General features: G+C 36.2%; 1 protein-coding gene across 4 annotated transcripts in view; it reads left to right on the top strand.

The window, feature by feature from the left end:
* Ptbp2 (polypyrimidine tract binding protein 2) overlaps window positions 1-22,229 on the top strand; it is a 65,180-nt gene that overhangs the window by 8,178 nt on the left and 34,773 nt on the right. For all 4 annotated transcript variants that reach the window (XM_021157894.2, XM_021157893.2, XM_021157892.2 and 1 more), the window contains exons 3-4: window positions 11,917-11,992; window positions 21,529-21,701. In XM_021157894.2, coding sequence (XP_021013553.1) covers window positions 11,917-11,992; window positions 21,529-21,701 — 249 coding nt within the window. The remainder of the gene's footprint in view (window positions 1-11,916; window positions 11,993-21,528; window positions 21,702-22,229) is intronic.

Genomic DNA, 22,229 nt, shown 5'->3' with positions numbered 1-22,229 from the left:
ACAATTTAGCAGTAAGTAAAAAGATAAATACTGATTCTATTTTACCATATTCCTATTTGTTGGACAAACAAAAGATCCAGTCTGTAGAGGGATCCCATCTCCTTGGAGACTGAAGGTTTTAAGTAAATGCCATACAGCTATGGTAGGGACTTTTCAGTGACACAGTGGGCTCCCTGGAAATAGTAAGCTGTTCTTCCTAGTAGAGGGGTTGAGAGGCCTGGGAGGCAATGACAGGTCTGTGGTGACTGGCAGAATTTCAGTCATTTAGCACCAAGTTTAATACTTTGAATGGTGTTTTTCTCCCCACCCTCTTTCTGTAAGAGTACTGGTCAACAGTTTTTTTCTCTCAATCTAGCAAAACAAAGTGAGTCAAAATATAAAGGATTATTGTTGGTTTTTAACATACACTTGTTAAATGAACCTTATTTTAATAGAAAAACCCTACTTAGTAACCTACCCCCATTCCACCTCACCGCCATACGTCACAACTCTGAGAAGTCTTTGTGTACCACTACCAGTCAGTTAACTGGAAATGTAGAGAACATAATAGACCACAGTAGACTATAGCAAACAGTTGCAGGCCATGGGCAGTTCTGTAGGTTCTATAAATGTGTATCAGTTCTCTGCAACAAATGAGAGGTAATACTTAAAAGGGTAGAGTAGAGCCAGGCATGGTGACGCATGCCTTTAATCCCAGCACTCTGGAGGCAGAGGCAGGTGGATCTCTGTAAGTCCAAGGCCAGCCTGATTTACAAAGTGAGTTCCAGAACAGCTAGGGCTACACAGAGAAACTGTCTCAAAAAGCCAAAAAGAGGAAGAAGGGGAAAAAAAAAAGGATGGAGAACTTCTGGGTAAAAAGATGTTGTGAGAGGTATTAATCAGCTCTTACAGTGGTCCTTATATTAGGTTTAGATCCTGCCAGGTAATAAACCCTATAAATCAGTAATGTTCATGAAAAGTTGCACATTGTAATACAGACTTAACTTCTGACAATACTAAGAAGTTACAAACTTTTAGGCATCCTAAAAGGTTTATAGCTGTTGTTTGTAAAGGGAACAGCTGAAACATTTACCCAGGAAGCAGCATAGGTACCTGGAAGTTGTTAGAGTAACCGGAACAGATTCGAGTGTGGTGATCTCATATTTCAGCTATGTGTTCTAGAGCCCTATGACTAGGAATTGAATACTAATAGTTTCAGATAGTATCATACTAAAATACAAATTATAGAAAGAACTCATGTAATGACTTGATACCTCATTGCTTAAAAAGTGAGAATACTAACTTTATTCTCTAGTGCAGTGATTCTCAACCTTCCTTGATGTCAGGACCCATTAATATAATTCCTCACGTTGTCGTGATCCCTAACCATAAAATCGTTTTCACTGCTATTTCATAACTGTACTTTTGTTACTGTTATGAGTTATAATGTAACTATTTGATATGCAGGATATCAGGTATGTCACCCCTGTGAAAGGGTTGTTTGACCCCCAAAGGGGTTAAGGACCCACAGGAGGAGAATTACTGCTCTAGTGCCTTCCACTATTATGAATATGTTAAATGTTTGCCACACAAAGTCTCACATTTTGTCTAATTTAAATTGATCTTGAACTATTTTTCATTAAAATACATCAAAAGTTAAGGATGTATATTGATTACATTGACAGTATTCTTTTTTATACAGTAAAAGTCAAAATAACTTAATGAGTAAAACTACTTTCCAGTAAAATTCCTCTCGGGAGGCAGAGGCAGGCGGATTTCTGAGTTCGAGGCCAGCCTGGTCTACAGAGTGAGTTCCAGGACAGCCAAGGCTACACAGAGAAACCCTGCCTCGAAAAACCAAAAAAAAAAAAAAAAGAATTAAGAAAAGCCAACATGTTGATTAATGTCTCTTAGAGCTCTTTTTTATCAATCAGTTTATTCCTGTACCCAGTCCTTCGTACTTTCTATTTCCACCCTTTAGTCTTCTGTTGCTTGTTTCATATGCTCCTTATATTTTCTTCATTAATTATGAACATAGAAATTGGATGAAACTTGATCAGACTTGATACAGGTTTAATATTTAGCAAGAATATCTTGCTATGCTATGCCATTTCTGTTGTATTATTTCGGGAGGAGCAGACTGTCTTCGTTCCTTTTGTGACATTCATCAGTAGGGTGAGATGTTGTCAGTTTGACATACTCATTATAGAATGCTCCTATCATTTATTCATTTTCAGTAACAAGTGATTGTGTAATCCTACTGGTATTGTGAAAATAACATGGTTTTTCTTCATATATTAAAAGTCCTCTAAGAATTGCTCATGAATTACGTGTTTACACTGTAGCTACATGCAGTTTTTTAAAACTGAAGCAGGATAGATTTTATTCTCTGATAGTTTCATACATGAATATAATGAATTGTAGTTGTTATTCCTCTCTCTTTTACTGTAACCCTCCTTCCTGAGAAGTCCTTTACCTGGGTGGGAGGCGACTTACTGGAGGATGGGAAATTTACCAGTGGCTGTACCACTGAAAAAAATGGTATCCTCTCTCCCAGCCAACATTGACTGCTGATACTTCCTTGGAGAGGGAGGACTTGGGCTTGGGTCTCATAAGCCCCTCCTCATCACAGATTTTCTAATGATCAACCTCCAGTGTAATTAGTGTGGGCTCCTTCTTTTTTGTTATTATTACCATTTTGAAATTAAGATTTTTACCTTTGTTTTGTAGTCTATTGTAGTGACTATTTTTAAAATGTTATTAAATCTTGGGCAAGTGGAGATTCAAATACCAGTAACTTTTGACATGTGGTTGAAGTTTGAGCCATGCTTCTCAAAAGTCCTTGTGCCCAAGGTGTAGAAAATGCTCCCTAGCAATCATAATAATGATGTGCCAAGGGATATTTGCTTTAAGATTGTTTCACCACTCTTTCAGGGAGCAGTTAGCAGTTTTTGATAGAAATATCTTATGAGTTCATTCAATATTTCTCATTCATACTTAAAGTTACACTGGTTTTGATTATTTGAGTTTTAAAATACTGGTTTTGTTTATTTGATTTCTTTTTCAGATTTATTTTCTGTGTTTGAGTGTTTTGCTTACATGTATGTTTGTGTATCATGTACATCTTGGAATTGGAGTTACGGACAGTTGAAAATTGACATGTGGGTACTGGGAATCAAACCCCAAATTCTGTAAGAACAAGTGCTCTTAAACACTGGACCATCTCTCCAGCCCCCTCTTTTTATGTTTGTATCTCTTGTCCTTGAAAAATCTTGATTGCTAATATTAACCTTGGTATACCATGCGTAGCACTTTAAGAAACACTAGCTTACCACATGTAGCACTAGCTTTTAAAAAAGACACTACTAAAAGCCATATTAATACTGTACTAACATTATTTAAAATAGTGATTTTTTTTTATAGTCACGTTTTTGTCTTTAGGGCATATTCCATAGAAGCAAAATGTAGTTATTGAATTTTAAAGTTTATTGAAATTATTCTCTGTTCTACCAGCAAAATAAAGAGATTTGTTTTCAATTTTGGATTAAATTAAAAAAAATTTTTAACTTTCCTCCAATTTAAAAAAAAAAAAAAAGACCCCAAACAAGCTACATTCAAAGAAACTTAGCTCACCCTCTGTATTCTCTAAATGTGTATTTTCATTAATTGATTGATTTATCCAACTCATTCATTACATGCACATGTAAATTCTTCATTTTCCTTCCCACAATAGGTAGAAAACATAATGCATAATGTCTTATGTCTTGGCATTTTCCTAAATGACACCTCCTGGAAAGCAAACCACGCCTTCTGCAGACTTTCATGGTGTTACTCTTGCCAGAATGAAACATAACTAGTGTTTATTTAGAATAGGTCCTAAATATGAAATTGTTGGATCAATGTATATTACAAATACAGTTTTACAGGATATCCCTAAATGTTTTGTGTGGAGTGGTTTTTGCTACCCAGAAATACAAATGCCAGAGTCTCATATCATAGTACAAAGAGGTTTTGCAGTGTGTGCCTGTAGCCCTAAATAGGTGGTAGGGAAGACACAGGACCTCTAGGGCTTGCTGACTAGCTGTTGTAGAAAAATCAGGTAAACTCTGGGTCCCAATGAGAGACCTTGTCTCAGGAAAAGAAAGAGTTGGAAGTGTTGCTAGTTTGGTGGGTGAGAAAGTATCCAAATACAGAATTAATTTGGATTTGTTTTACTATGAGGAAGATTAAACAGATTTTCAGCTTATGATTTATACTTCCTCTGCCAAGATCTTCAAGTTTTTAAGTCTGTGTTTGAAGTTTAGATTTCTTTTTTGATTCAGTTATTTAGAATTTATTTCAAAATTGTATCTGGTTAAACCAGTTGAACTTGATTGCATTTTTCTTTTTTTCTATGCTTTTCATGAAAGGCATCTCACTGTGTTTGGATAAACATGGAATGTATTATAGAGCTTATATTCCAGTAGATTTCATGGACATCTAAATAGAATGAATAAATCAATATTAGGATGATTTAAGGAACAAAACAGATTTTCAGTCTACTGTTTTGACCTGTTTTTCTTGAGTCTTGAGGCTCTTTGGCCAGAATGAGTACGGTCCATGCTTTCTTCCTTTGTATATCTCGTGCATAGATTGTCTTTTAAAAATAAATCCTGGGCCTAGATTGATGACTTAGCAGTTAAGAATGCTTGCTGCTCTTCCAGAGGACCCAGGTTTGGCTCCCATGATTCATATCAGGCATCTTATAACCACCTGTAACTTCAACTTCAGAGGATATGTCTTGGTTAACTTTATAACACAAGCTAGAGTAATATTAATTGAGGGAACCTCAGTTGAGAAAATGCCATAAAATCAAGCTGTAAGGCATTTTCTTAATTGATGATTGATGGGAGAGAGTTTAAACACTGCATGGTACTATCTCTGGACTGGTGTCCGGGGTTCTGTAAGAAAGCAGGCCGAGCAAGCCATGATGAGTTAGCAAGAAAGCAGCATCCCTTCGTGGCCTGCACATCAGCTCCTGCCCCATGTTCCTCCTGTGTTTGAGGAAATATGACAGTATTTAACACTTTCCTTTATAATAGGTGGGTACCTGTACACATGTGCCATAAACACATGCTGACACATACATAAAACAGCAAATGAATCTTTAAAACAAGTCTTGCTTGCTAAGTAGGAGAGATGACCAGAACATGAGCCAAATTTTATGTAGCATCAAGTTGTATCTGTTGCTTGTGAAATAATTTTGTGATGGCTTTTAAAACATTTATTTACTTGTGGGATTGTGTGCACCATGTTGTTCATTGTACATGTGGGGTCAGTAGACAACTCCTGGGAATATTGTACCTTTCACCTTCTATTGAACTTCAGCTGAGCTATCCTGGAAGTGGCAGGACAATCCCTGTCTCCACGTTCCATCTTTCTGTAGCGGTCCTGGGCTTACTGTGAATGAGTGACTCCACATGCGCCTTTGTACATGGGTTCTGGGGAGCTGAACTCCTGTTATCAGGATTTCACCATCTTACCTGCTGATCCCTGTTTCTGCCTTGTGTGATATCTTAATCTACAAGTTCGATTGGAGTTTGTTCTGATTTTTTTCTGATCATTTGGTTAGATGTTATTTCACAGAAGTGGCTTATTCGGGGTGATTAAAATGCCTTATTTTTATTCATTGTTTCCTCCCTGGAATCAAATTTATTTGTGATAGTATTAGCAATCTCAAATCTACCACTTAAAATGTAAGTGCTACATATATGTGTATGGCTGTATGCTCTTTTCTTTACCTACCTGGACATTTAGCACAGGTGTATCCTAAAGATTTTTTTCTTTCAAATATAATTTTGTCATGTAATTGAAAAAGATAATACATTTGTTCTTCCATGCTCATTGGCTTATATGTTCTGCATTCAGGTAATCTTGTATTGAAAATACTGCCTTTAAATTGGTTGAGTATGTGAAGACAGATTCTTGTAAACATGTCGTATATGTACAATTTATATTGTATTATGTTTTGTAAGTAACTTAAAGACTATATGTTGGAAGATGTGTGTAGGTTATAAGCAATTATGTCATGCCATACACAAGGTATGAGGATCCACTCATTTTATGTCCCTGAGAATCTCAAAACTTAATTTCTCCCTGATAGTTTGGTGTATATATGTGTTTGTGTGTGTACACATAGGTATATACAAATGTACAAATGTAATAGATCTTATAAAAATAGTTACCCATGCTTTGTCATTTTCGGGGTAGGGGAAGGGTCTCACACAGTAGTTTAGACTGGCTTTGAACTCATTATGTAGGCAGTCCTTCTGTCTCAGTCTCTCGAGTGCTGGGATTACCCATGTAAGCCAGTACACCTGACTCTGGCTGTGACTTCTGTTTTGATTCAGTGAAGATTTCAGTAATTAGCCAAATTATATGTGCAGTTGCATAATACTGTGGAGAGCTCTTCTGTGAAAATGTTCAAATTATCTCATTTGGTGGATATTTGGGATAAGGATTTAAAGTTGAACAGTGCTGGTGTATGTATGGCCGTTTTTGAGAGTGTACACTGAGGCTTGAGTGTGTTAAACTTTACCGAGCAGCAGTGTGTTATTTCCTAGGGTTTCATTTTGATTTATGTCTTGGATAAGTACAGAAGTGTTACATTTCAAATTGTTACTGACACTTTTTTATTTAGTTTCTTAATTTTTGTTAAGTCTCATGGTTTGTGATGTGTTGTGGGTTTTTGGTTGTTGTTTGTTTGTTTTTGTTTTTTTTTCCTGGTTGTTTCCCCCTGAATAATGGAGTGTACATTGTTTTTGGCATCCATCCATCCACACACACCCATCTACCCACCTATCTGTCTGTCTGCCTACCTACCTACCTACCTGGTTTTTAAAGGCAGGGTCTCTTTGTAGCCCTGGTTTCCTGGAACTCTGTAGACCAGGTTGGCCTTGAACTCAGAGATCTGCCTGCCTCTGCCTCCCAAGTGCTGGGATCCAAAGCTCCATATTTTTAATATTTTTAATATGGCGCTTTACATTAACAACATCAGATATATTTCATGCACTTATCCAGCACTAAGAACAGAAAAATGATCCAGGACAGAATCAGAATTAGAAAAAAAAATTAGCCTTATATTTATCTCCTTTTAGAACTCATGTTCATTGCCTGAATTTAGTCCATATTCATCCTCTAAATCCTTATATTTAGCCTTTCTTGTGGTCTTTCTAACCTGTTACTTTACTCACATGTACATTTGTTTACCTAATTATGTATTGACTACATTTCACATATGAGAGAGAATGCAGGTTTTTGTCCTGAGATTGTGTGATCTTGCTTAATACTATACATTCTAAGTCCATTTATTTTCCTGCAACATTTTTAGCTTCATTTTTCTTTAGGACTTAGTGTGTTCTCTCTCTCTCTCTCTCTCTGTCTGTCTCTCTCTCTCTGTCTCTGTGTGTGTGTGTGTGTATGTATGCGTGTGAAAATACTTGTATATCACTATTATCCATCCTTGTGTTGATGGACACCTAGGTTAATTTCTGTTGTTTGTTAAAGTAAACAAAGCATCATTAAACATGGGGTACAGATCTTTTTATAGAAGGATAGGGCATTCTCTGGGTATCTATGCCAAGGAGTGAAATAGTAGTTCTTTTTAAGTTTTTGAGAAATCTCCAAATGGTTTTCTACAGTAGTTGTATTAATTCACCCCAATCACTACCAACAGTGAATGGAGTCCTCTCTTCACACCCTCTTCAAAATCTGATGTGAGATTTGTTAATTATAGCCATTCTTATTGAGGTGAAGTGGTGTCTCAAAGTAGGTTTAATTTGTGTTTCCTTGATACTAGGGGCATTGGATGCTTTTATATAGTTATTGGTCATTTTCATTTATTTTTTGAACACTGTTCATTCTTTGCTAGTTTTTATTTTCTTAGCATGTGATTTCTTCAATTCCTTGTAAATTCAGATATAACCCCTTGTCTGAAGCATAGTTGGTAGAGATTTTCTCCCATTTTATTGGCTGTTAATTCTGCTAATTGTTTCCTTTGTTGTATAGAAACTTAATTTTTTCATACAGTGCCATCTGTTGATACTTGGGGTTAGTCCCATTGTTGTTGGTATTTTATTTCAAAAGTTCTTTTTTACTCTGCTGTCTTGAAAGCTATCTCCCATGGTTTACCAGTGTTTTAATATGGCCACATGTTCCATTTGCATGTTGTTAAAATTATATGAACACATTTCTTGCACATTTTAATTTTTCTCTTGTTCTTCTGGCTGCCTTTTGTTGATTGTCGAAAGCCTGTTGGAATATGGTTGGAAAACAAGCTTAACTTTCTTCTTGTCCATACCCAGTGGCAGTCAACACAGGCTACTTTCCTGGCCCATAAAGATTGAAGGCTTTCTTTTTACCAGCAAACAAGTAATTCTTTACTAACAGATTACCAGCTGGATGTCCTCCAAATAACTTCTGACATTATCCCTGGAGAAAGCCTTAGATTCCATAGGTTGAGGGTTCTGTTTTCCGATTCTCTCCATCTTGAGATGCCTGTCAGAAGCCCCTGGGTTTTTTTTGCCTTGCTTCTGGATGTGTGGTTCCCACAACTGTCCTGAGATGACTTAATTTTCTAAAGAAAAAGACTTAGAATGTTATTAAGATTAAGATGAAGAGGTGCTCAAGGTGAGAGGGGGATGTAGAACTTTTCTACGGTGCCATTCTCCAGAAATCTCTACACACTAAAATTTGGAAACAATTGAAGACTACTTTTGGGTTTTTATGGACGAGGCTTCATTACATAGGCATGATTGACCAAATCATTGGCTGATGGTGATCAACTTAACCTTTCCCTGTCCCTCATCATCCTTCTTGTTCTTGCAGTGACCAACTATCTTGAACCTGCCTTGAGCTTTCCACTCATCAGCCATCTTGGGAGTGTCATGAGTTTTAGAGCTGTATGCCAGACAACTGAACTGAAGACCTTGTGTGTATATGTACACATGTGTATATTCACAATATCATACAGAACTTATTAAAGTTACTCATTTTATTAATTTTATTAAACTTATTAAAGAATATTGTCTTGAATTATTTCAATTATTATTTGGGGACTTTGAGACTATGTACTGATAGGATTTTACCCAATATTTCCTTTTAGATTTAGTTTCTTTATTAGGGACCCTTGAAATAAATTTTTTTTAAAGTTTCCTTCTGCTGGTGTAAGAAAATGATTTCAGCAAGCCACATTTCTTTGATTTGCTTGTATGATCCTCACTTGTGTGTCACACACACACACACACACACACACCCGTGATGGTGTGTAACTGCTACACTTTCCCTTTCTGCTTGGTATTCTTCTGAGGTTTGTAGTTTTAGTCCTTAAAATGTAACTTTTGGTTGTCAGAATCTACTATGTCTACTGCCTGTGTGATTTAGTGCTTTTCTAGCCTTTAATAGGTACTTAGTGCTGTGTCCTTTCTCTGTATCAAGGTTGAGTATGGTTTTTTTTTTTTTTTTTTTTTTTTTTTTTTTTTTTTTTTTTTTTTTTTTTTTTTTTTTTTTTTTTTTTTTTTTTTTAAGTCTAGTTTTTCTCTGGAATTGATACCGTTTTCTTTTTTCAGGTCATGATTTCCTAGGCTGGCATCTTGGAGTAGGAAGTGCTTGGATGTCAGTCTTCACTCTAGCAGGGCACATGGACTTCTCAACTTCTGCTTACATTTTTTGCTTGCCTTCTTGGCAACTATAAGAACTCTTTTTTGCCAGCGAGTAGTAGATGATAGGCTCAGTTATGATAGGAGAAGACTGATAAATAACAGAAGAAACCCTGACTCGTACCTTTGAAACTAATGGCAAATGACTTGCCTTTTTTTTTTTTTTTTTGAACCGTATTCATTTCTCTCGGAAATTTCAGCTCTTGTGAGCCTTCTGTAGGATACATTGTTTTGAAATGATCACTTGTAGCATAGTAGATGTCGATATTTCTCTGGTCATACTCATTTATCAAGAGGCATTTAAAGCTAATTTTGACATATAAAATTTTTAGTTAAGTGTAAAACCAGTTGACATCTTAGATGAACAGTTTTAATGATTGCATATTCTTAGTACAGGATTTGATTCTGAATTTAAAATTTGATTCTAAAAGTTTGATTTGTTTTCAGTAGCCATCAAAATGGAACAGTCATCAATTATTATTTTATGGTTTTTATAAAGTCCAAGTTAAAAAACTAGGTTGACTAAGATAGTTCATGTAAAATTATTGTACTAGACAGTGTGTTAAACTTAACAGCATTGTTGTAGAATCATTTCTCTTGGTCATGGTAGTGGTAAGCCTTATACTCTGAAAGGGTGAGCATAATTTCCTTGTATAGATCAGCTGTAGATACAGTCCTCAGTACTTGTCAGCTCCAAATAATAAACTGTGTATTCTGACAGAATATGTGTAAAATGTACTCTCAACAACAGGTATGAAATAATAGGATGAAAAAAAAGGCCAATATACAGGGTTTTTTTTTTTTTTTTAATCCCAAAAGATTTTGCCAAAAAGATTTGTTGTAGAGAAAAGGAAGAGAGTCAGCCTTGTGCATGTAGAGTTAATTACGAGTAAAGGCTTGGTTTCCCTTTAATTTAGAAGCACTATTTCCTACCCATTTCTTAGTAGTTCCTATGAACCTCTAGGGTGAAAAGTAATCAAGCAACTTGAAAGATAGAGTGATAATCCACATTTGAAAGGATGTCATGCCTACTTTTGGAAGCTGGGATTTGTGTGGGGTAATGGTGGATGGTTAGACATCAGAAACTCTTCTAAACGGTTCTGTGGCTTGTGTGCGTACACAAAGCACCAGAGCTCTCCAGCCTGCTGACTTTTAGAATCAGATACAGAATGATTGACTGATGGGCTGACTCATTCACTCTACAAAACCCCAGTCCTGTAACAGGGAGCCATCTTTTGTGTATACAGGAACTTGGTTTCAACTGTCTTTTTATATTTCATAATTTATTATCTTGATTTTTGTGTTCAGCTTTATTCTGATAAATTCATTAATCCAATATTTTTTAGTTATTTTAAATATAAATGCCCTTCTATGCTAATATATACATTTTTTAAATACACACATTGTTAAAATAGACAAAATAGTTGACTTAGTTACTTTAAATGCTTATCTAGTGAATTATATTTTTATAACACACAGGTATTTTCAATATATCAAAAACATCACTGAGTGGTTTGAACATGTGAGACAGTATTACCTTTCCCTGTCTTATTTATACATGCATGCATGCATACATACATACATACATACATACCTTTTTGTTTTATTTTGCCAAATGAAAATTTTCACTCCTACCATGTTGGTTTTATTTTCAGTGTTCTAGTTGTTGGTATTTTATGCATGATCTTCATTAGGCTAATGACAAGCCACCCCATTTTGAAATTTGAATGATTATCTGAATGAGTAACACTGTTAGAACGGAAGAGAAAGTCATACTTGGAGAAAGGCTGCCTCCTCTGACCTCCTTCTTTCTTTCCTCTTGGCAAAAATTTGATGTGTGGTCTTCCAGAGAATCAAGTATGGAACCTTAGAAATAAACACTTTTACTTGGTGTAGATGGGAGAATAAAGAGGAATGAAGTTATCCTTTGTTTTAGGGCAGGGATTCTCAACCTGTGTGTTGTTGCAATCCCACTGTGGTCCCATATCAGATACTCTGCAAATCATATATACACATTACAATTCATAACAGTAGCAAACTTACAGTTATAACACAATTTAAGGTTGGCGGTCAGTACACTATGAGGAAGTGCGTTAAAGGGGGGTCACAACATTAGGGAGATTGAGAACCACTGTCTTAGGGACTCAGTTGTGTGCAGCAGTAGAAAAGTCAGAAACAAGATAAACTTTTGTATTATTTTTTAATCCCAGTGACTTACAGTAATTTGTTTTGTTTTTTCTAGAGAGGATCTGACGAGCTACTCTCAGGCAGTGTTCTCAGTAGCCCCAACTCTAATATGAGTGGCGTGGTAGTCACAGGTAAGTGTTACTGTCTTACTATTTGCCAGGGCAGAGTGTTAAAGCCAAAGCATAGTTTATGCCACAATAGCCTTTTGTTTTGAAGCCTGAAATTGGTAATTTTTGTGGGCAAGTAGTGTTTAAATCTGATTGAATTTATTTACCAACACTGTGATGCTGCACACTCTTCCCCACGCCAGAGAAACACTGCCACACATACCTCGGCCCTAAAACTTTCCCAAAGAATAAAGATTCTTTGTATCCATGGTACATTTCCTATTTAAAACCTTGGTTTTTAAATGTGGGTTGTAGACTTATCTAGATCCTGGATCCTGTAGTTAATATTTTCAAAAGCTTTAATTTCTTTTTCTTTCTTTATCCACCCCACCCCCCTTTTTGTGACGGGCTCTCACTGCTGTCCAGGTTGACCTTCCCCTCCTGGGCTCAAGTGGGCATGTAGTCCTTCTGTTAGTTTCCCATGTAGTGGGGAGTCTAGGAACCTCAGACTAGCTCAGGCTTAATAACTTGCTTTTTAATTACACACACACACACACACACCCATTCTCACATGCCTCATATTTGCATCTTTCTTAGATTGTGAGTTTTTGTATTTGTGTCACCTTTATTTATACCATAGCTCTATTGCCTGTGCTGTAAGTAACAACCTGAACCTGACCTACGCAGTGTCACCCTTTGTGCTCTGACTTCTTAATGAATTTCAATTTGGTGTCTACTTATAAGTCTAAGAGCATTTATTTATACATTTAGAGCTTTTCTTGGGTAGGTCTCAAAAAATATTTTAATGTCTGAAGGAGAAATATGTTTTAATATTAGGCTTTAATTTTATGACTTTATTTTGAATAATATTATTATATTAATTTATCTCAAGACTATATTTTATACCTATCTTCCTGAAACTACTTTGTATTTTCTCCTATAAAGGTCATAAAAGGATGGAACACACTTCTTTCAGTTAACTAAAAACGGGAAAGTATTTGCTAACTGCAGCATGATGGTGTGGAAAGCTGAATTTTTAGTACATATTTATTTTTCTGTACAATAATTATAAAACGGTATCACAAGACCATGATTCTGACGATAAACCAATTAAATGTCTGCAACTCTGCTTTGTCAGATTTTTGATGTATAACATAGTAATTGATAGTAGGGATGTTTTAAAACTTAATATTTAGGCTATACCTGAGTAACTATAGTAGCCTTGACCCTTTTCCCAGTCATCTTCCAAGCCCACAAACCAACGTTGATTGTTGGAATCGATGAACAGAAATTATAAGCTTGAATGAAAGGAAACACCTGCCATGAGTCTCGTGATCATTTTAGGTTTCTGCTTTGAAGCATCTTACTGCCATGCCTGCATAGACAAAGCACAGAGGTTCTACTGGACCAAAGAAACACATTAGAACTAAACATGCAGGGTTTAGGCCATGGATCCTGAATAAAGGGAAGTTGTGCAGTTTAGGCAGACAGAAGTTGGTATAGTGGCCATAGCAGAATGATATTAGCTTCGTTACATTTGTACTGATAGGAAGCTTGCAATATCTATCAAAATTGCCTTACTGTAGGCCTGAGAGCTATGTGGTGATCTCATAGGATGAACACTTTTCTGAGACATTGGAGTTCTGAGGAGTCTGTTAAAGCACATTCCAGGGTATCCTCAACGTACAATTTGAATATAGAAATCCCAGATCTTTGATAAATCTATATTTGGTGGTAAGTGCCATTTGTTGAAGGAACTAGAAATCTAACATGACAGACATGAAGATTTCATATGAAATTTAGTTGCCTGATTAAAAATACACATATATGGCCGGGTGGTGGTGGCGCACGCCTTTAATCCCAGCACTTGGGAGGCAGAGGCAGGCAGGATTTCTTAGTTCGAGGCCAGCCTGGTCTACAAAGTGAGTTCCAGGACAGCCAGGGCTATACAGAGAAACCCTGTCTTGAAAATCCAATACACAAACACACACACACACACACACACACACACACATTTGTAAAACAGCCCTTAAGGATGAAAATAGAATTTAATCTTTCTATATGTGCCATATATAATATCATTAGCCTACAATAAAAAATTACAGATTATATAAAGAAAGAGAAAAATAAAAACCTAGAGGGTGAGGTTTACAATAGGGGGAGACTTCTAAAATGTCTAGATAGATAGAATTAGTTTGCAAAGGCCATAAAATTAAGTTTAAAGGGAAAGATTAAAATAATAACTGAACAGAGAATGGAATTTCTTTAGATGAAGATTTCTTGTATTTTTAAAGCATAAAATATTCTGACTGAACAATTGAATATTTAAAATGAAAAATTTGCTTGTTGAGATTAAAACATGAAAATGTTTAATAAATTTCCATAAATTTATTGACTGCTAAACAAAAAGTACACCTATGGGGCTGGGCAGTGGTGGTGCACGCCTTTAGTCCTAACACTTGGGAGGCAGAGGCAGGTGGATTTCTGAGTTCCAGGACAGCCTGGTCTAAAAAGTGAGTTCCAGGACGGCCAGGGCTACACAGAGAAACCCTGTCTTGAAAAACCAAAAGTACACCTATGGGAATACCAAACAAGAAGTAAGCAGTCTTCCCCTCCTCCTAACCCTGGATTTGAATTTCTGGATAGCCCACAGAGTGAGTGGGACAGTGTGCGTATGTGCGCACACACATGTATGTATGTGTCTCTGTCTCTGTGTGTCTCTCTGTCTCTGTCTCTCTCTCTATACACACACACACACACACACACACACACACACACACACGTATGTCTATTTGAAATAGAAATTGAACACTTGTTAAAGTTAGTGGGAAACATGAACTTAAAGCAGCTCAGTAAACATCCTCCCTATTATTAGGTTAATTTGAAAACCAAACACAGACTGAGGCACAAAGTACCCAGTAATTGAAAATTAATAGTAAAGGTATTACAAATATTCATGCAAAAGACATTTAACAAGAAGTCCTCACTAAAAGAGTACAGGCTAACCTTTTTAGATTTAATAGAATGACATTAGCTAAGATCTCAGAGCACATAAAGGTTATTTTTGAATAGTACTGTGAAATGGCAGCTGTAAATGATTCTTCCTTTAACCCTGTCTCAGTCATTTGAATTTGTCTTCTCTGAATTTCTGTATATTACACTTACTATATAGTGGAAACTTTGTTGATTACATTTATGAGACCATGATAGCAGCCCAGAAGTGAAGATGTTCTCATTTTACATAGAATAGTGTGACTTTTAACATAAAAACATTCTGAGCTTGAGGGTAGACTAAAATCCTGGTGATATCTCTATGGAGTGATTCAAGTGTAGCTAGTAGGTAATGGTGGAAACACTGGAAGATAGTCTGATTTTGAAAATAACTGTAAATTACAAAAATCAAAAGAGAATTATATTGGTTCCTGACCAAATAGGTTGGTCAGTAGATCATAATATAGAGAATTCAAAAGTAAGCCCACATATTTATGGGCCCCTGATGCTTGTGGGAGGTGCAAAGTCTTATGGGAAAAAGAAATTTAATAGAAAGCTGTATAGCTCTTGCTTTCCTATCCCTCTCCTAGTGAGTTTGTGAGTTTCGTCTTCTGATGAGGTGGCAATGAACTTCAAATGGACTGTATTGTAAATGTAAGTCTGAAAGTTAGAAAAAATTTAGAAGAAAACCGTAGACATTCTCCATGACTTAGGTTAGGCAGTAAAATCATTTTACTGATAATGATTCTAAAAACCTGTCTGAAAGAACAAAAGAATTAAACATGTGTGCACTTTAAAGACATTTAAGAAGAAAGGCAAGCCATGTTATTACCAAATAGTTTTACAAAGAGTATAAATATAAAGACTAGTATCATGATTGTATATATAAATTTAGAAATGTGCAAACTCAAATTTAACAGTTAAGGTGATTAACAACCCCAGTTTTAGAAATTGATCAAAATATTTTGCGTTTTGGTCATCATTACGTCCTTCCCGCTCTACTACCCGGTACCCTGCTATTCTTCCCAACCTTGTGTCTTCCTTTTTGTTGTTATTAGCAACCCCATCAGTTAGTGCTGCCTGTATTAGCTTAGATGTATGGCCATCCACAGGCATAAGCCGTTTGTCAGCAGACATATCTTCAAAGAAACTGACTGTTAAACCTTCAGCACCATCAGCTACTCAGGGCTTCTTTCCAAGCCATGTTGGAATTGTAACTGGCTTGATGGTGTCCAGGTAACCACAGCTGCTGTGAATTCATGTATACAGCCTCCTTGTTTGGTCCGGAAGTCCGAATTTCACAGCTTTCCTCCTCATTCATCAACTCTTACCTTTCTGGTCCTGGTTCTATAAACACTGAGCTTTGGCTGGGGAAGGTCAATATAGATGAATGACCATCTACAACTAAGCATTGATAGTTACTACTACCCAGTACTTTGATCAGCTGTGAATCTGCTTTAATAGTAGCTACACGCTGCAAAAAAGAAACTTCTGACCAGATTTGAGAGTAACACAAACTTGTGGGCATGAGTAAATATTTAGAGGGTAGTTTGACAGCATAAATAGTTAACAAAACAACAGTAGTATTCCTTTGGGCCTATGTTCTCTCCAGTTTTAAGCTTTTGGCCAGGTTTACAGTGGCAGACATAGAGCAGAATTCAAAGAAGTGGAAAGTCGTTGGTTACTGCTATAACTGTCATGCCACTATTGAATCAGTGGGTAGGCATCTCCTTTTAGGCAGGTTGGTATCGTAGTTGTAGCATTCAGGGTCTATTGCTAGATGAGACCATTGATATCTTTTCTCTATCAGTAGCCTACATAGCATCTTCTGTCACTAAGTAAGGAGACAGTTCTTGGTCAGCCTAGGTTGATTTCTCTATTTGGCAGTTTGTTTTCTTCCTTCCTTTTCTTTCTTTCTTTCTTTCTTTCTTTCTTTCTTTCTTTCTTTCTTTCTTTCTTTCTTTCTTTCTTTCTCTTTCATCTTGCCTGAGTTTATTTGTAAAAACAACATAGGACACTGGTCATCTGCAAATAGTGTGTGGGTAGGTGTGTCACAGCAGTGCATCTGTTTTCACACTGGCAGGAGCCTTTTCTATGGGGCCTTCACAGAGGCCTGGGCACTTTTGGGAGCCTGAGCTGGAATTTTGGCCTCTGCCCTGGTTTGAATCTTGGCCTTTGGTTTGTAGAGCCTGTGACCCTTGGCCATGTTGCTTCGAATCCGCTTCCCAAGCTTGGGGTGAGCAATGAAAGCCAGACAGCAGAGTTTGCAGCTGGGGCCCTTTGGCATCTTGGGCTTGATGGCCTGAGGCTTCACAAGGGCCTCGATGGCCTTTGCGAATGCACTCACTGCCTTTATTTGGCAGTTTCTTAACTTAAAGCAGTATACTGTAGGATTCTCCTGCTTTCTCTCCTAGGTCTTTATTCACAGTAAATGCAGTTCATTAAAATGTCATATTATGTGAAGGTTGAGTAGTTTATAGTAATCCAAAATTAAAACAACTTGAATATCCATCAGCAAATGAAAGGATAAATTCCTGTTTTGGCATTTGGTACTGTTTGTACAATGTTGTATTGCTTAGCTCTGAAGTATGAGTTACAGATACAACTGCAGAGATAAACTTCCAGGTCAAGTTTGGTAAAAGACGATTAAAAATTAAGTATGCCTATAGATGATAAATTTATAAATAGTAAATTGTAAGAAATGTCATATTGGCTGCTAGGTAATTCACAGATAGGAAAAGGACAGTAGAATGGCATGACAAAGGGCATAAACAGATTGGAGAAGGATGATTATATATAAAAGTACAGCTTTATATACCTCCATGGCAGCTTGGTTGTAGGACTACCCCTTCTTCCTCCCAACATGCCAAAGATTATGAATACTCAGATCTCTTTGTAAGATGTGATATTTTTATATAACCAATGTACATCTTTCTGTGCATTTTTAAGTCTTGTATATTATGATATCTAATTGTTACATCTCATTTGCATAGAGATAAGCAGGTAGGAAATTCAAGGTTTTTTTTTTTTAAAGTTTTCTTTATTCATATCTTTCCATTTATTTATTTACTTATTTATTCACTTGATATCTCCATCACAGTCCCTCTCCTCCCGGCCTCCCCTTTCATGGCCGCTCCCTCCACCTCTCCATCCCCTTCATCTCTGAGAAGGGTGGAGTCCCCATTGGGTACTGACCGACTGACACCTCAAGTCAGTGCATAGCTAGATATATCCTCTTCTACTGAGGCCAGCCAAGGCAGCCTGGTTAAGGGGACAGGATCCACAGGCAGACAACAGTTAGAGTAAGCCCCCACTCTGGTTATTGGGGAATCCCATGGAAACTAAGCTGCATACGTGCAGAGGCTGGGGACCTAGGTCCAGCCCATGTGTGCTCTTTGGTTGGAGGTTCAGTCTCTGGGAGCCCCCAAGGGTCAGTTGACTGTTGGTCTTCTTGTGGAATCCCTATCTCTTCTGGGGACTTTTCCACAAATTCAAGGTAGGGTCCACATATAAAGAACTTACTTATCTAGAGGGCCAACTTTTTTTTTTTTTTTTTTGGTGGTTTCATGAAATATACATGCACATACTGAAATTGGTCACACAGCATATTTTATAGGTACAGATATTTGAATGACCCAAAGTCAGAACATTGAACCACCAAATAGTGATGATGATAGATACAGCAGGACATTAATACTGGTAGGCATACTAAATGATACAGTTGTTTGGGAAGGCTTATTTTGTACTTTCTTATAAAAGTAATCACTTCCTTAAACATTGTAAAAGTTGTACTCCTTCCTGTTTATTCAAAGGAAATAAAAATTATGTCTGGGGAAGGGGGAACAACGTAAAATCCTTCTTATAACAAAATGTTGAAGAAATGGGATGTCCTTCAGTAGGTAGATTGATACACAGTTGCGGTACATCCAGGTAAAAGTAGGTAAACTAACAAGCTATGAAAAACCAGGGAAGGATCCTAATGCTTAATACCTGATGGGTTCATCCAAAGTCTGATTTACCATGTTGCTCTGATAGTCTGATAAAAACATGATGGCAGTGGAAAACAAGGTAGTGAATGTAGCTTGTAATAGAGAAGGTGTTTAGGGCTAGGGGTAGACTATATGTTGGTACTGTAATGATGGATGTAATGTCATGGTATGTTTGTCAGAACTTAGTGACATAAAAAGTGCACTTCAAAGGATCTAACAAATGCTCTGCTCTGGTGGAGAATGTTGATAATGGGGGTAGTTTATGTGGGAAGAAAGTATGTGAAAATCTTTGTTGCTGTGGATCTAAACTGAAAATTATTGTGAGGTCTGCATTCCATTTTCTTTTGTAAAGTACTGGACTATACAGTTTAATCAAAAGAATTATTGCCCTCGATTTAGAAAGAAGTTGTAGCTACTATTCTAAAGTCTAGTTGGAACAAATAGGTTAATAGTAAAAGGATGGAAAGTTGTATTCCATACAAACAGAAAACATAAAGTTTTATTTTACTGTTGTGAGAACAGAAATTTTCAGATAAGGAAATATCTATAGAAAATATTTCATTTTTATCAGAAAACCTAATATTATAGAACTGTGTCTGGAACAACCTTAAGACATGATAAACATGACAGAAGCACATGTTCTTCATGTTTTAGTTGTTCTTTCAGTAAACCATCTCATAGGAATTTATGGGACAGTTTACCTCTTTCTCCCTAGATTATTCTTTCATTGTGACTCAATACCTGGCATGGAGCAACTTAAAGGACGGTTTACTTTTTCTATATTGTAAGAAGAGATGTAGCTTCCTGGGACAGGAGAGCCATGGTGACACAAGAGTGTCATCAGGTCACGTTGAGTCTGTACTCAGAGAGTAAAGAGAAATGAATGCTGGTGCTTAGCTTGTTTTGTTTTTCTTTTACTCCTTTCGTACTCTAGCTGTGTAGTCTGGGTCTTTTCACTTAAACTTTTCTGGTAGCATCCTACTGTATCCTAGTCAAAGTGTGTTTCTATGGTGATTCTAAATCCAGTCAAATTGACAAGCTTAACCATTAACACTGTAAATAAGAGGTCAGACTAGAGAATTCGAACAATAGCTTTGTCACCTTGGTGACCCTTGTTTGTAAAACTGTACTGGGGAACTATAGACCAGCCTGCAGATATGTGTAGGGTGTTCATCATGATACAGTCTATTCTGGGTTATAAAATAACTCAGTAAATTTAAAAATGATTGGAAGAAATCTAATAAGGGAGGGTAGTAGTTCTTAGTCACTGGTGGGTGGTCTCCAAAGGCTGGTCCAGAAAAGTAATAGATTCAATATTATTATTTTATTTTTTATCAGTTATTTTTTAACCAAAGTGTTCTGTTTTAATGTGAAGGTCACTTGTACTGAATTATAGGAGAGCTTAAGAATGTTTCTGAAACAGCAGTTTTAGAGAGACAGTTGTGAGAAAGGTAATTACAGTAGAAAGCAGAGAAATGGTTTGTTCAGAGTCCAGCATGAAATTACCTTCCTTACTCATGAAGATGTTGCTGTTGGAGATGGACATAGAAAACAGGTTTTGACTTGAAGAGAAGTGATGGAGTAGAAATAGCTTTCAAGTTTCATTTGTTTGGATATTTAAAGTAGAAACTGTACTTAAAGTGCCTTAGGACTGAGTAATATATGATAAATGGTGTGCAATGAGACTTGTGGGCCTCCTGGGTGGCTCAGCAGGTAAAGGCATTGGCCACCAAGCCTAATGACCTGCATGCATTTGATTGCTGAGACACACATGGTAGAAAAACATGACTCTGGCAAGCTGTCCTCTGACTTTCACATAGAATCATAAAATATTTTACTTTTATAGAGTATTTAATCTTTAAAATGTAACCATGAATATATTAACATGTGTAAGGATTTTTCATGTTACTTGAAGTCTTAACAAGTACACTTGAGTATCTAGTACATTATGACCAACTGATAGATGTAGAGATGGCTTTCAGTTATGTATGAAATAATCTATAGGCATCCATAATTACACAATGTTTTTCTTTTTGATGGAACTTTGTAATGAAGGCATATTTATTTTTTGAAATGAACACTACTGGTCTAATGTAATGAACCAAAAGTGTATACTTCTTCATTGTGTTGTTTTGTTTTATTATTTATTCTTAGGTCCTGTGTCCTGTTTAAACCTTACCATATGCATGTAACATAGAGCTTAATTCTAGCTGTTTATACATGTAGAGTGGGGGCTTTGGGATGTATCTCTTTTGGCTAAGGGGAGCCTGCTGTATTGCTTAACTTGTAAAAAGAATTCAATGGTAATTTTAATTTACTTGTGTTCTTTATTCATTGGACAGTTTTGGTATGAAGTTGAATTTTAGTATTTTTGCTAATTATTCTTCTACATAGACTGTACATGGCTTGATGGTAACCTTAATTGATGGTCTAATGATTTTTCTCCTTTCCATTGAAAGCCTAATTTTAGCTTTTCAAGAATTCAGATTTACTCACCTATGTTTTAAAGTGTTTTTAACTTTTCATAGGAATCAATTTTTTTCATACTGATTATAAAGAATATTTCTGTATGTCTTTCAGCCAACGGTAACGATAGTAAGAAATTTAAAGGAGAAGATAAAATGGATGGGGCTCCCTCTCGTGTACTTCACATTCGAAAGTTACCTGGTGAAGTGACTGAAACAGAAGTTATTGCTTTAGGTTTACCTTTTGGTAAGGTGACTAACATCCTTATGCTGAAAGGAAAAAACCAGGTACAGTGCACAAGCATTGCTACTAGCGCATTAAATACACACAAGGAGAATTACCTGTCACCTAAAGGATTCATTGTCTGACAGAATTAAAAGAAGTTCAGTTTTCTGTTGGTTTTGTTTTGTAATAGCAGAAACCAGGGGTACTAGTAGCATCTATTACATGAGTTTATTCATCTGGTAGCATTAGAAATCAGGCTTAAATTTTGGATGCTCATTCATTAACAGTAGCAGTAGGTCCTATGCATATTAAAAATGACATTATGTTTTAAAATTTCCAAAATTTTATTTAGAAGAATTTATGAAAATTAATATTCTCTAAAATGTAGCTAATAATTATTCTGTCCTTTTAAATTTTCAGTTGTACTTTTTTTTTTTCAATTATTGAGCAAACTTTAATATCTATGACCAAATTATGTACGGTTACTTATAATTAACTTTTTTTTTTGTTTTTTTTGTTTTTAAATTTTTAATATTTTTATTACATATTTTCCTCAATTACATTTCCAATGCTATCCCAAAAGTCCCCCA

Source organism: Mus caroli, chromosome 3, assembly GCF_900094665.2.
Source record: "Mus caroli chromosome 3, CAROLI_EIJ_v1.1, whole genome shotgun sequence".
Classification (NCBI taxonomy): domain Eukaryota; kingdom Metazoa; phylum Chordata; class Mammalia; order Rodentia; family Muridae; genus Mus; species Mus caroli.
The sequence above is the reverse complement of the archived record's forward strand: the minus strand, read 5'-3'. Positions and strand labels throughout refer to the sequence as shown.